Source organism: Vulpes vulpes, chromosome 7 (assembly GCF_048418805.1).
Source record: "Vulpes vulpes isolate BD-2025 chromosome 7, VulVul3, whole genome shotgun sequence".
NCBI lineage: Eukaryota > Metazoa > Chordata > Mammalia > Carnivora > Canidae > Vulpes > Vulpes vulpes.
The window spans coordinates 36,074,068-36,088,163 of record NC_132786.1 but is presented as its reverse complement, the minus strand read 5'-3'; the positions used below and the strand labels follow the sequence as shown (position 1 = coordinate 36,088,163).

Sequence of the window (14,096 nt, the reverse complement as noted above, 5' to 3'; positions counted from 1 at the left end):
TAACATAATTAAACAAAGGGAGGATGGTTCAAGTTCATGATTGTGTCCTGTGGCCCCATTATTATGGCTGCTGAAGGAGAAATTTGGAATCCATAAAAGGAAGATATATTGGGTCTGAACCTCCTGTCCATAAGAACAGACTGCTAACTGTCCTCTTACTCCACACCTGCAAGAGTTCATTCTTCAGAATGGGTGGGACACTTGCCTGTAGCACTTCTCTGCTCTTAATAGCCCTAACATTTAACAGATGGAGAAGAACCGTTTGTGAGAGAGAGTGGCTTAGATCTTTGATGGGCTCTTCAGATAACCACATCTTCTATTTGTTCTATGTTTCTCATGCACTGAGAATCCTGCCATGTGCTTATTAGGTATTTATTAACTCAGATTGAAGGAAATCCTTCAATAATAATCCTTGTTACAGAAAACAGTTTAGGTGTAGTTTTGCCCAAAATCAGGTGCACTGACTATGTGTTCTTAATAGTTTGCTTCCCTTTTTCTCCCAAAATCAACTAGGCAGCCACATATTTATTAATCTCCTTCTGTGAGGCAGGCTCTGTGCTAGTACTTAGTATGACGTACTGAACAAAACCATACTGGGCTCGGCCCTCATGGAATCTGGGGCCTATGAGAGTAGCAAACATATTTCCAGTAATTAATTTAATTACAAATTGTAGGTGTACCAAGTGCTATGGTAGATATTTAGGGAGCTAAGAGAATGTATAATGGGGGACCACCACTAGTCAGACTCTGGGGGAAAAAGGTATATGCACCCCTCACCTTGAGAAGCAAATAGTCTATTTAAAATAAAACACAATTTTGAAATGTTTATATTGAATTATTTAAGTAAAAAGTGAATATTTAGCTATTTGGTCATAAAATGAGCCCTGGCAGAGTAAATAGAACTGTTCTGAATCTCCAGGCTGTTTGATCCACAGGGGAGGACATCCTCCAGAGAGGAAGACGAAACCACAAAGTAGCACTCAGTATGTCATCGTGTGACAGTGACTTGGAGATGTATGGGATGTAGATGGATCCCATGTCCGATTAAATTGTTTGACCCCAAACTTACCAAGATGCATCATGTAGGGTAAACAGTGGTGAGCGTTTTAGCCTGCAGATGGGCATTTCAGAACAAGCTGTACAAATAGAGCTTTGGGAAGGGCACCAAGGTTCAAACAGGATGGGTTAATTTATAAACACTGCCACCCTCATTATTGAGATTGTATGTCCTAGACATTGAAAAAAAACACTGGAGAGCCAGGACAACTTCAATTTTTATTTTCCTCAATATATTTACCTATGAATCTGGCAATGGCCACTGTCTGAATACTGTTATCTCATGGATTGAGAATGAGTCCACAGATCATAGTAAAAAAAAAGGAAAAGTAGTGGTGCATGCTAGCTAGACAGTAATGGGGAGGAATCTAGGGTTGGATCTGAAGGAAATGTTATTGAAACATTTTATACTTAATATTTTCTTTAATGACGTTGAAGAAGGCATTTCCTTGGGGAAATAAATGTCTTTTGCAGATGATGCCATAAGGAACACTGAGCACAAATTAGAAAAGCATATACAAATCTCAAGAAATTTCACTTGAAGGTAGATAACGGAATGAGGTTCATCTTGGGGAAAATGCAGACTAATGGTAACAATACATTTGGGAAAGAATAATCTACAACACAGATACTCAAGCAGTGAGTGGGCGAGTTGTAGCCAGAATGCCGAGCAGGGGAAGGGGTGAGGAGAGTCAGCACTTGCAATGTGATATTGTAGAAAAACAGACCCACACTATTTGAGCTAGTATATACCCTGCCAACTCTAGCTTACACAGAATGAGAGCAAAAGGCCTTCCCATCTAACGCTGAAACTCACTGATATTCCTTATAATGTATTTGTTGGCATTTCCATTACTTGATATTTGTAAACATTAAAACACAAAAGAAATTATTTCAGGGGTTATACAATATGAAGGAAATACCACAACTATAAGGGAAAAGACAATTATAAGGAGTCTTCTTTTTGAGGCAAGGTATTTTTAAACTGTCCAAATACCTCATTGTGGAGTGATGACTAGGAGGGAGGGTATATCAAATATAGACCTTGTTTCCTTTTTCTTGCCTGAATAAAGGAAGGCCAGATGAAAATTAATGAAACCAAGAAATAAAGTGTGTCTAAAGATGGTTCAAAACTTGACCATGAATTTATAAGACCATTTGTAATGGTTATAAAATAAGCAAACGGTAAATAACCAGAAGTTTCTTGAGGGTCTAAGTATTTTTGAATATGTCTAGTGTCTCCACCAAAAAACACGTAATATTATTCAATTAGAATATAAAAACTATACCAAGCACTAAATTGATTCTGAAAACACATGAACATATGATTGATTACATAGTAAGCATATCAGGAGAGTCACAAGGCATTAAAGTTATTGTTAAAAACAATGCTTATTTTACCAATACTATGTACAAGTCTTGCTTACTAGATTGTATTTATTGAATCCTAAGTAAACTGGTATTTAAGTAATAAGATTTAATTTTGAGATAACTTATTATTAAAGAGAGGACCTTTTCCAAATTCCAAATACAATCTTAAAGATTTCTGTTTAGGAGAATGAGTCTGTGAGGGGGTCTTTGGAAGCTGCTATTAAAAATTATTGAGGAGTCGACAGAGGACGGTCTGTCATAAACTATAAAAATAAAAGCCAGAAGTTCAGTATTGACCTGTACTTGGCAAATCAATTGACTATATGAAAGTCCCTTTGATACAGTTCTTCATTAGGCACTACTGTCCTAGAGTCAGTTTAACAAACATTATATGAGAGCTTTTTACGAGGCAGGCAGTGTGTTAAAATTAGAGTTACAGAATGATTAAAATATGGTCACTGTCCTTGCCACAGAGAATCCCAAACCAGACAGGCTAGGGCAGTGAAAGAGATCAGGACAGGATGCAGTGCACGAGTCCAAGAGGGAATCCCCAGCCAGGGTGTGGCAGTGGGAGATGGGGAAATGCAGGCCAGGGAAGAGTCCGTTGGAAGAGGTGATACCTAAGTTCAGACAAAACTCTCTGTGGATTTTCATCTCATTAAGATCAAATGTAGAACAGATTATTTATCATGGTAAGAGCAAACACTAAAACAAAAAAGAATAATTTTCATCTTCTACTCTTGATCAGTGAAACAAATGATTTCAAATATATGTATATATATTTGAAGCCATGATAGAGGCTTATTATTCAAACAGATTCATCTAAGAAATAAAATTCTTAGAATTTTCCCTGACTCACGCTCAAACACATTGCTCAAAATCAGATTAAATTTACCATACTTTTATCTCCAAAGAAAGTGATAGATTGTATGCTTAATGTACAATACTAATTTAGAAATGTCAGAAGCCAGACGGTCTCTCTCTTTTAGAAGTAATTCCATAGAAGCTAATCAGAGCTTGTAGATCAGATGAGTTTCCATCTGCATATGCTTTCCCTACACAATCAATGCAGTCTTCAGTTTGCTTATGTAAAAACCATCTCAGTCTCTGCTTCCTTCCATTTGATTTGGCAATGACTCTCCATGTCCGAAAAAGTCACATGATGACTGTTGTTAGTGCACACTCGAGTTGCTTTAGGAATAGATATTTGTAATTTGTTTTCCCTTCATGATTGTCTTAAAAATCCATCCTATCAAAAATGTTTTTTCAAAGCCCTTGAGTCCTCCCTGACTGATAATACATCCAGAAGAAATGCTGTTGGAGTTTTTGCACAGCGATTCCATGTGTTAGGATGACCGTTGATTCCCAGAACCTTTGTGATGAAAGGAGCCTTTGATAAATCATTTAGTTAAGTCTCTTCATCTTATCACTGAGTGACTCTGAGGCCTGATGAAGTTAAGTGGGCTGTTCATGTCCAGACAGCAAGATACCGTGGTGCCAAGATAGAGGACTTGGTCTCCATCTTCCAAGGTCAGGTCCCTGACACCTTGAACTTTAATGTACATTCAGATCTCTTCGGGATCTTGTTAAAATGCAGATTCTTATTGAGTAGTTGTGAAGTGGAGGCCCAAGATTCTGTGATTCTACTATTAAGATATCAGGAGATGCCAGGTGCTGTTGGTCCAGGAACCACACTTTGAAGAATAATAAGCCTTTACCCTAAGAAAATTTATCTGAGTGAAGGTAAACATTAGCCTAAGGATAGTTTGGGTTCAGATATAACTGATCCTTTCAAAAAAGATTGGCATACCTTAAGCAAATCTGGTATTACTATACCAGATAGTCTGTGTTATCTTACAATGGAGATAAACCACCATGCCATAATGTCAGTTTCTTAGGAAACATCATTTTAGAAGTTTATACTAATTAGAAAATTGATTGGGTAAGATTTTTGATCTGCTTCACCTGGTTGTCCTGTGCTTTCTCATCTCAAAACTGGCATCCAAGATACATAAATGACAATTTTCTAATAACCACATCCTTTCTCTTAAGGGACCCATGATTCTTTAGCTCTATGTTAATTTCATGATCCTTAAGTCAATGCACTTCTTACCTCAGATAGTTCTCCCCCACTCCCCACTACCACCACACACACAATGTTGACATGTCTTATACTATGTTCATTATATGAAACAAGTGCATTATTATGTGAGATACAAGAATTTTAATTGTTATCAAGGATGCAAACAGGTAAGATGAAATGGTCATTATAGAATACATCCCTAAATCTGGATGACCTGCTTAATTGTAGGTTATGTCCATGTGGATTTGTAGCCCGGGTTCAGAAACAAATACACAGACAAAAATCCTGTATATTTCGGAAGTCATTATGTGAAATGAGTTCTATGGAAAATAGGTTTCCATGTATTTTCCCTATGTATCTGTGAAGACATTCTTATTAAAGCATGTGTAATGACATTTTTAGGAACAATGACCCAACCTCACAGACTACCACTCTGATTTCTGTATTTCTCTAGGTAGATCTTTCTCTATTCACAACTGAAAAAATATTCTAACCAAAACAACCAGTTTAATTACATAAAAGTGTTTGAAGGTTTGAAAAGATCTATATCAATACAAGATGTTTGTTGCTAAGTTTATTAATAATATACTAATGGTCATAAGTACACTTAACATTTACACAAGAACACACGGGACTAAGAACCCAGAACTGCTAGTGTTTTTATCTTGTAGGCCATTCTTCATGAAATAAGAGAATTAGATATACCAAATCACTTGGTAATTTTGGGGGGGGTGGGTAGGGGACATTGAATGTGGTTTTAAGGGGAATAAAAATATCACCCTTATATTTATAAAAATATTTTTACATTTGCAATTTACAGATGTTTTATTCACATTTCTCTGATGCCAAAAAGGTAGTTTTTTCTTATTTGCTCTGGAGGAGAAAGGGTCATGTGTAAATCACGAGGTATGTGCTATCACAGCTACATTTTATTAGGTGCTTTGCATGATGGTTTTGGTACAAATCAACTATTAATAAGAATCACAGCTCTGGGTGTTGAGCCACCTATAGGTTTATTTGCTTCCTAGAATCTTCTGATGTCCATATTTCTAGAGCATATTATTGGGTAAAATGAATCCAATATGAAATACTTTCATTACTGGTATAACAGCAACAAAAAAAGCAACTAGAAAGGACTTCCAAAGTTAAGACATCCCCATTCCATGACCTTACGAACGATATTACTTCAGGATTCTACAATTTGGATGGGTGAAACGTATATGAATAAAGTGACAATTTTATACCATTGAAAAATAGTTTTAGCTTAAATGCAAAACTACATATCTGAAGTAGTACTGTAGAAGAGTAGCCCTTTAAATTTTAAAAATGTATTTGTCTTTGATTTGGTAATCAATGATGGATGAAGTGAAATGTATGCTAATAAATATCTGTCTCTTTCTGTCTTTCAGTATTGAAAATGAGACCTGATTTTTAATACCTTTAAAAAAAATAGGGAATATAGTTCTTCTTGTCTGTAATCACTAGAGTGTGTAAGCGCTTGACTTCTATTGTAGTATGATGATCGACTTAACATAAAAGTACCTCTGAGAGTGCAGAAGTGTATGTAGATGGAAGAGCTCAGGATCATTTAAATAGTAAAAGATCAGGGATGGAACCATGTACGTCCTTATTAAAACCAGTGTCTTATATTAAGGTAGGAGTCAGTGCTCAGTGGCAAAGAAGGAAATGTCAAAGGGAAGGTGACTTAGCAGCCCAGGCCATTGCCAACCCTGTTCAACTTTTCAACCTCCCTCTAGTTAAATTTCAGTTAAGGTTTCTTATGAAGACTGCAGCAAACCACAACACAAATAAACATATGCCCCACAGTTTTTATGGAATATGGTTTTCTAAATGTGTTCTTTTCCTTTCCTTTATGTCGTTCGGTCACCAGGTCATTGTAGGAATCTCCATATTCCATAGGAGGAAAATTGCCAGTCTGAAAATTCAGTGTCTGTAGCGTTCTATTGCTTATCACATTTTTGCCCTCTAGGTGCCAACCTGGATTCACTGGAGCAAGATGTACTGAGAATGTGCCCATGAAAGTCCAAAACCAAGAAAGTATGTTAAAATAATCTGAAATTTGCTTTCTCCCCCAAACTACAGCAACAATTACTACCACTTGGTGCTTTTACATTTCAGTTGTAACTGATTCCTTTTGTCCCAACAATGGTTTAAGCACTCGGGGCATAGACTCATTGGACGTGAGCTGGTTTCACAGTCTCTCAGCTTAGGGCCCTAAAGATCGGAGAGGTAGACCAGAAGGACCAGCCAGGATGGCCGGTGATGCTGGCAGCTAAGGCAGGCAGGCCAACCCACAAAACCATTTCCTTCCAACACCTTTGACCAAAGCTCTCAAACAGAAAACTGGCTCAAAGAAAACCTCAGAGTTAACGGGTAGGTGAGTCCCTTTGAGAGAAAGGTGTCACTTGAGATGCTGCCATCTTCCTGTCCTCCGGACCCTCGGAGCACATTTGGTCCAAACATTGAATCCTTTGGGGGGAACACACCCGAGTCCGGAAACCATGGTTGGGACAAAGACTCAGTTCCTGAGAGTGAATTCACCAAGTTCATTCAAATGACACTGAAGGAGCTTCTTTCTCGCGTATATTCACCTCTTCTCTTTTTCTCTGTTTTTTCTACCATTGTTTTTTGTTTCTTCTCTCAGGTGCCCAAATGAGTTTACTGGTGATCGCTGCCAAAACTACGTAATGGCCAGCTTCTACAGTACGTCCACTCCCTTTCTGTCTCTGCCTGAGTAGGAGCATGCTCAATCGGTGCCACTTTCTTGTTGCTGCGTCTCCCCTCAGATCTCACCTAGAGCTAGATGTGTTTTACCAGGTCTAACACTGACTGCCTCTGCCTGTCGCATGAGAACATTAACAAAAGCGATTGTATTACTTCCTCTGTTCGTGACTAGTTGGCTCTGAGATAACTAATAGGTGTGTGAGGCTCCGGATGCTTCTGAAATTGATACTGGATAATGTGATACACAATGATAGTCAATATCACACAGTGCAACTATAATAAAGGCATTTAAAAGTCTCACTTTTATTGATAAAATAAAATCATTCCGCTCAGCAGTCCCATCTTCTTTATAAAATGGCAACACCCCGAGAAGGATGTTGCTAAGTTGTAATCAGTAATGCACTTGAAATGATGGTAAGTTAATTTTGGCTCAGAATGTGTTATTTATAACAAATAAACATACTAAAAAGAGTTCAGATGTTTCTCTTCATTAACAGTTTGCATGTAGGTATTAAAAAAAGCACTGAGTAGGAAAGTTACAAACAAACATTTCACAGCAAATGAGATATCCTGGCTTCTCCTTATGTTGCTTTAGGAAAAAAGGGATTCAGAGCTAGTTTAAGCAATCATTTATTTATATTAGCTTTTCTTTATGCTAGTTTTAATGATAATTTTAGGGACAAATAGGTTCTTAAAAATTTTTATTTACTTTGAAAAATAATAGTTTACCTCTAGATGGATATTTTTAAATGCAGAACTGGGAAATTTTGACAGGTTTCTATGGCTTCTTGAAGTTTTGAACCTCATTCCCAGGCAACCCAGTTCACATGTGTATAATGTGCACGGATAACTAAATTAAGCAATTTGTTCTTCCGTTGTGAACTGGGCTGTCCCATTTAATTCTGGAGCTTTCAAAGCATTATATTTAAGGTTGAATTTTTTTTTTTTCCTGTGAAAGAACAGATGATTCCAAGTTTGCCGGTAATAACATCACCTGTATAGCCAGTAACTGTCAGGCTTCCACTAGAGCAGCCATAGACAATGCATTAACTGATGAGCATAGCTGTGTGCTATTAAAACTTTATTTACAAAAGCAAGTAGGTGGGTTGGATTTATCAACCCCTCATTCGGACTGTCAGTTGCTCACCCTCAGAAATCTTTCACATAGCTAAATTGGTGTAAATTCACATAACACAAGGAATAGCAACATGAGCCGGTCATTTGGGGGCCCTAAAAGAATTAGATTTATCTTTACTCATGAGCATGCAAAGAATAAGTTTCAGTTCCTCCTGTTAACACTTATGGAAGAATAAATTTCATGGAAAAATTAATTTCATATGCATTATGGGGAGATGACATCCATAATACTCAATCATTTATTTAGAGAGGTGTTGCTTTTGTGTATTTCCATAAGCTGCCCATCAAAGTTTATATCATAGGCCACTTTCTGTTGAGAAAAGTTAGTAATTTGACATTGCTAAATTTTCAAAGACAGCCTTGCGTTTATCCCCAAATCTTTAAATAATATACATTTAATGGACAGAACTTTTCTCCCCACACCTGTAGGTTAATTTTTTTAGAGGTAGATAAGATGCAAAGTAAAAATAGAAGAGAAGTAATAGAATTCTACTCAATATAGTAAGTCATTCCTTTTAGAAATCAGTTTGTATTCAAATAATACAGATTTAGCAAATCATGTGCCTGTATAAATTTGATAGCAATATATTTTAGAATTTAGTGAAAATTCTGAACATTTTGATTATACTTGAACTTTTGGTGTTATGTAGAGTTTCATTGTGCGCTGAAAGCAATGTTAGGGCACTATATAGAGAAAAGCATTTTAAAAATGAAGCTATTTCTCTAAATAATGATGCAGTTAGATCTGACAGTAGTAACCAGGGAAAATGTTTTCAACTTCTATTTTAGACCATTTTCTTTTTCATAAGCTATCATTTAAAAATAGCTACTATGTATTTAATCAGTGTGATTCCTTAAATAAATTCTTTAGTAAGCTTTCGGTTGTACTTTTGGAAGACATTCAGGAAAGCAGCATTCGTATTTACCCTGATGTAACAAAGATTGATAGGAAGCCCATTTAGGAACAAGATCTGTAACGGCTGTGCATCAGTGCTGCTTCAGATCTGGAAATGTAAGAGCTGCCATTCAGAAACTGCTTTCCGAAGTTGTCTTTCCTGGAGTTAATTTTTTAACTTCTGTATCTTAAGTTCTCAATTTTCATTTCTGCAAATCCCTCTATAGAAGGCAGGAAAATAAATTTTGCTGCTTTATGAACGTTATGTTCAAGTTACAGTGCAGCCTGCACAAAGGATAAAAAATGTTGCCACAGTGGCAATGAGTAAAACCTAATTGTTTGTGTCCATAAAGTCTGAAACCCATGCATAAATTTTAAAAGAAAAGCTATTCCCCAGGTTCAAAGAGAGACATTTTTTCAACTTACTGAACTACATTTCCAGTTAAAGAATGACATTCTAAAAGAATGTACAGTTTTTTAAATGCTTATTAGCACATAACTTACATTATTAGGATTTGATGCAATTTTTCTGGTCACAGTTTCCTATGGGCATTTATTGATGGATGAAAATGGATTTAAAGTATGAAAGAAAAGAACAAATGTATATTTTATATGGTTTTCTTGAAGGCAGCCATTTGCCTCGAAATAAAAGGTGTTTGTAATACTTTCTAGGAAAATATTGTCAAGGTTAGTCAGCTTCAAATTTGACCTATCTTGACACAGAATTCCTATTTAAAGGATTGATTTCATCACTGTAGGGTGGGGGCGTGTGCCTATACAGACAATTCATAATTGATTTATAAATTTATTAAACATAAAAAAGCACTCACAGCTTTAATAGAGTCAGTATGGACAAGTGTATCATATATAAACTAATATATAATAGGAAGTAATTATTGATTAGTCCAAATTATAGAATATAACTTTTAACCATATTCTTGGAATGAGTAAACCCAGTAGATATCCTTAAAAGTAGTTTTGAATCAGAGGTTACTAGTGCATAAATTTATTATGTTGATTTCTAAATGCTTTATAAACCATTGAAGCTACTAACTTATTTATCCAATATGTGTATCTTGCTGACAGTAGAATAAAGGCACAATCCTTGACATAAATTATCATAAAGTCCAACTGAGTGTCAGTGAGACTTTATTGTGTGTGTGTTGGTGAGCGTGCTCATGTGCACATGGAAATTTGGGAGCGAAGAGAGAGTCTCCTATTACATTTCAAAAGGCTCAGTGGCAATACGGATTTGTATATGTGAAAAAAAAAAAGTACCTACATTTGTAAAGGTAAGTCAAAAATTAAAAGTCAGACACCAAATTGGTCCCATCTAGCAGTGGCATTTACAGAACTCCTTGAGAAGTCTCAGAGGTGCAGAGAGTCAGGACTATACATATGTCTTTGATATTATTTGCATAAGGAGGCCCAAAATATTAAAGAGTAAAATCCTGAATATCTACAAGTTTTAACAGAAACCATGACATGCTGTACAGATAATTGTGGTAAAAGAAAGTCGTTTTATTGTTCTTTTCTGTGATGCAATTGAAAATTTAAATTAACCTACAGGTTAATCAGTTTTCTTCGAATAATTATCAAATCCTAAAGCAAAGGATTAGTGAGTCAATATTTAATAGTTTCTGAAGACTCTTAGGTTTAAATTAATTTTTGATACTGCTTACTGCACAGCAGGAAATCACATGTAGAAAAGGAAACTAAATTGTTTACAGTAACCTTGGTGTTTCTGAATTATTAATTTAATTTGAAAAATGTAGTGGCTAGACACAAGTTCAATAGGAAGCGTATGACACATAATGAGCCTAAGCCAGCATTAGATGAAATAGAACAGATAAAAGTAATAACCTTTTCATCAAATGAAAAGTGTGTATTCTTCTTTCCTTGACTCACAATGAAAGAAATGTAGCCAGCAATAGAAAAAATAAATTAGAGCAGTATTTGCTCCGGGTTGAAAATGACCGATGCATGTTTCCTCTGCTTGTGTCCTCGTTAGGGCTTATGGCCAGAAGAGATTCCAGTTTTAAGGACCAATTTCCCTTTGAATTATTTGAAATTGGAGCTGCCTGATATGAATGACTTCCCATGAAATGAAATTATAGTTAGGCTCACAGACTTACCTATAAAACTGTAAATGCAGTAATATGTATGCATGGGCATGCTACTAATTTTATTGAAGACTTAACCAAGCTTTCTACGCAACTAATGTAGATCATTAGCAGTGTTCATGTAGGCATGGAATAATGATTCTCTGGAAAGAGTTTCTGTAGATATCTCTTGATTTTTAACCCTTAAATTATTACTGACCGGTAGGAGGAAAAGGCATAAGATGGAAGGGATTCTAGGGAGAAAAACTGAGTCCCATCTTCAAGGAAATGTGTAAGGAAATTTCAGATCACTTCCTTGGAAAATGAATTCTTGTACTTAATGTTCCAAAGTTTATATGAAGGGAGCAAATGGGGGTGGGGGAGATGTCATTTTGTCCAGTTGAGTGTTGCACAGAAACAAGTGAAGTTCATTTGGATTTGAACAAATTGTTATTTTGCTGTGAACGTTGTGCAACCAATTTAATCCTAAATCCCTTGGCTTTTAAATTATAAAAAGTTTAGGTTATTTGCCTGAGTACCCTTGACCTAGGGCAGACCAAACTATCTATTATACATCATGCCTCTTATTGTTATTTGATATACTCTGATTTTTTTTTTAATCTGGAAGCTTTATTTCATTAAGAGGTGAAAAGTTTTTAAAGTCTAAATTCTTGGGTATACCCCAAGAGCTTTCAAAGTTTTCCTGGCCATGAATTAGTTAAAAAGAATCCTACAGGCAATAAGTGGCCCAAGGTAGATTTCCAGATAAGTCCGAGCTCTTAAACCATTTTGTTGTTGGCCAACATCTTTCATGGCTCCTCTATTCCACAGGATCTCCCTGGGACACGTATGTTAGGATCCTAAGCATTTTGTCAGTGAGAAACTAACTGGTCCAAAGTCAGTGAACAGGCAAATGGCAGAGGCAGGACCTGGAACTGTTACAGCTCCAGCACACTTACCATCTTATTTTCTGCTCTCTACTTGAAGTCCTTTGTCCATGCCCAAACTGATGTTTCTGTTAGAAGAACCTCTCAACTGCACATTTTCAAACTTAAGAGATGCCTTGTCTTATTTATGGACCGCCCTGGCATCTCCAGTCAGTGATCAAGGGAAGAAGCCTAGACTTCTGAATCTGTTTTCATCCCGTTCTTCTTCCCACAGGCGTCTCCACCATACACGCACAAATAGCGAATCCTCAAGGGTCCCACCCAATGAAATTCAATTAACAATCTTTTGCTTCATTTCTGGAGGTTTTTTGCTTTTATTTCTAATTAGCCCATTTCCCCCATTTCTTCACTAGAGCCTGTCCAGGTTCTAGTAGTCCTTTCATTCTGGAGCCTCCACTCGACACCTCTGCCAGGACTGTGGGCTGTGAGCTCAGGCCTTTGAGTCGCCTTCCCTGGGCAGCCCCACCCGCAGGGCCTCGGAACCCTGTGCTCCCACCTGGGCGTCAGAGCTCAGCACTGTGGAGTGATCGTCTAATTGGTTCTCTGTTATTTGAGGAAGTAATACATTGAGATTAACTAAGGACTCCAAGAATTGAATCCTTCCCTCAGCTCCCTTCTTTTTTTTCTTTTTTGTTTTTTTTCTTTCTTTTTTTTTTTTATTTTTTTATTTGGAAAAGCGAGGCATTGACAATTTGTCCTATGCCACCCAGGAGTTCTTTGCAAAAACTGGAAGTAGGCTCTGTGCCCCCAAGTCCCTCTCTGGCATTTTGGGCAGGAGCATTTGTTGCTTTCTGTGAATAACATGTTATATAAGTGGTGGAGAAAGTAGAAGGTGGGGAGCAGAAAAGGAGATAGGTTTTCTTAAAAAATAATAATAATAACCCAAACAACAAGAAATATTAGAGCATGACCATCCACAAACTATGGAAAATGTAAGTCCAATGCAGTAAAAATTTCAGACCAAATCGCTATACTCTTGGCTTCTACTCCTGGCTCTGCCACTGTGTGCCCTTGGGTAAAAAACAGAATCACCTCTCTAGAACTTTGCTTCTGCCTTTTAAAGAGGGGAATGAAATAATACCGAATGCTTTTTTTTGGTTACAAATACGGTATTTCTGTTCCCAGATGATGAAGTAGCATAGAGGATAGTTGAACAGTACAACTTCTCCCTCAGTAAGGTCTTTTAAGGGTTAATAAAGACAGGTGTGCTGGTATTTGCACACCTCTTAAAAAAGAAGAGCTCCCTATGGGGACTCACAGAGCATACCTGAGCACTGCTTCCTTAACCACCCACCATTTGTCCTGTCAAATGTGCACGCACAGAGAGCCGTAATAGTCATGTGTAATGTGTTTTGGAGTGCAGTGTATTGCTCTTTTCTGAAACTTTTTTCCCTTTCTTTCTTTTTTTTGTCAACTTTCTGCATTGGCAGAGCATCTTGGGATTGAATTTATGGGTATGGACAATCATCATTCCTTTTAGCCTGCAGAATTTAGAACCTATGAGCTGAAATCTTTTCCCTTTCTACTCTTACCTTTCAGTTCTTAACTAATTTCCTTTTCCTTCAGAAGGGATCATACAGCTATAACAATGATTTCTCTGCTTCCAATCTATGGGTAGTTTACCGAAGTGTCAGAGTACAGCAGTTTCTAGATCCCCAAACTTCACTTAAGAGTTTAAAACCACCTCACCTGCTGCAAAGTCACACATATCCTATGTTCCTTGACCTTCTGATTGGATCTGACCATGCTGTTATTGCAGA

The 14,096-nt window shown here is 36.9% G+C and overlaps 1 protein-coding gene across 16 annotated transcripts in view; it reads left to right on the top strand.

Annotated features, from left to right (window-relative positions):
* Positions 1 to 14,096, top strand: part of NRG1 (neuregulin 1) — a 1,080,326-nt gene that overhangs the window by 1,046,312 nt on the left and 19,918 nt on the right. For 8 of the 16 annotated variants that reach the window (XM_025993570.2, XM_072763561.1, XM_072763560.1 and 5 more), the window contains 2 exons: positions 7,176 to 7,234; positions 13,767 to 13,790. In XM_025993570.2, coding sequence (XP_025849355.1) covers positions 7,176 to 7,234; positions 13,767 to 13,790 — 83 coding nt within the window. Of the gene's footprint in view, positions 1 to 6,500; positions 6,569 to 7,175; positions 7,235 to 13,766; positions 13,791 to 14,096 lie in introns of all 16 variants that reach the window. The other 8 variants (XM_072763562.1, XM_072763558.1, XM_072763563.1 and 5 more) reach the window with 2 other exon arrangements.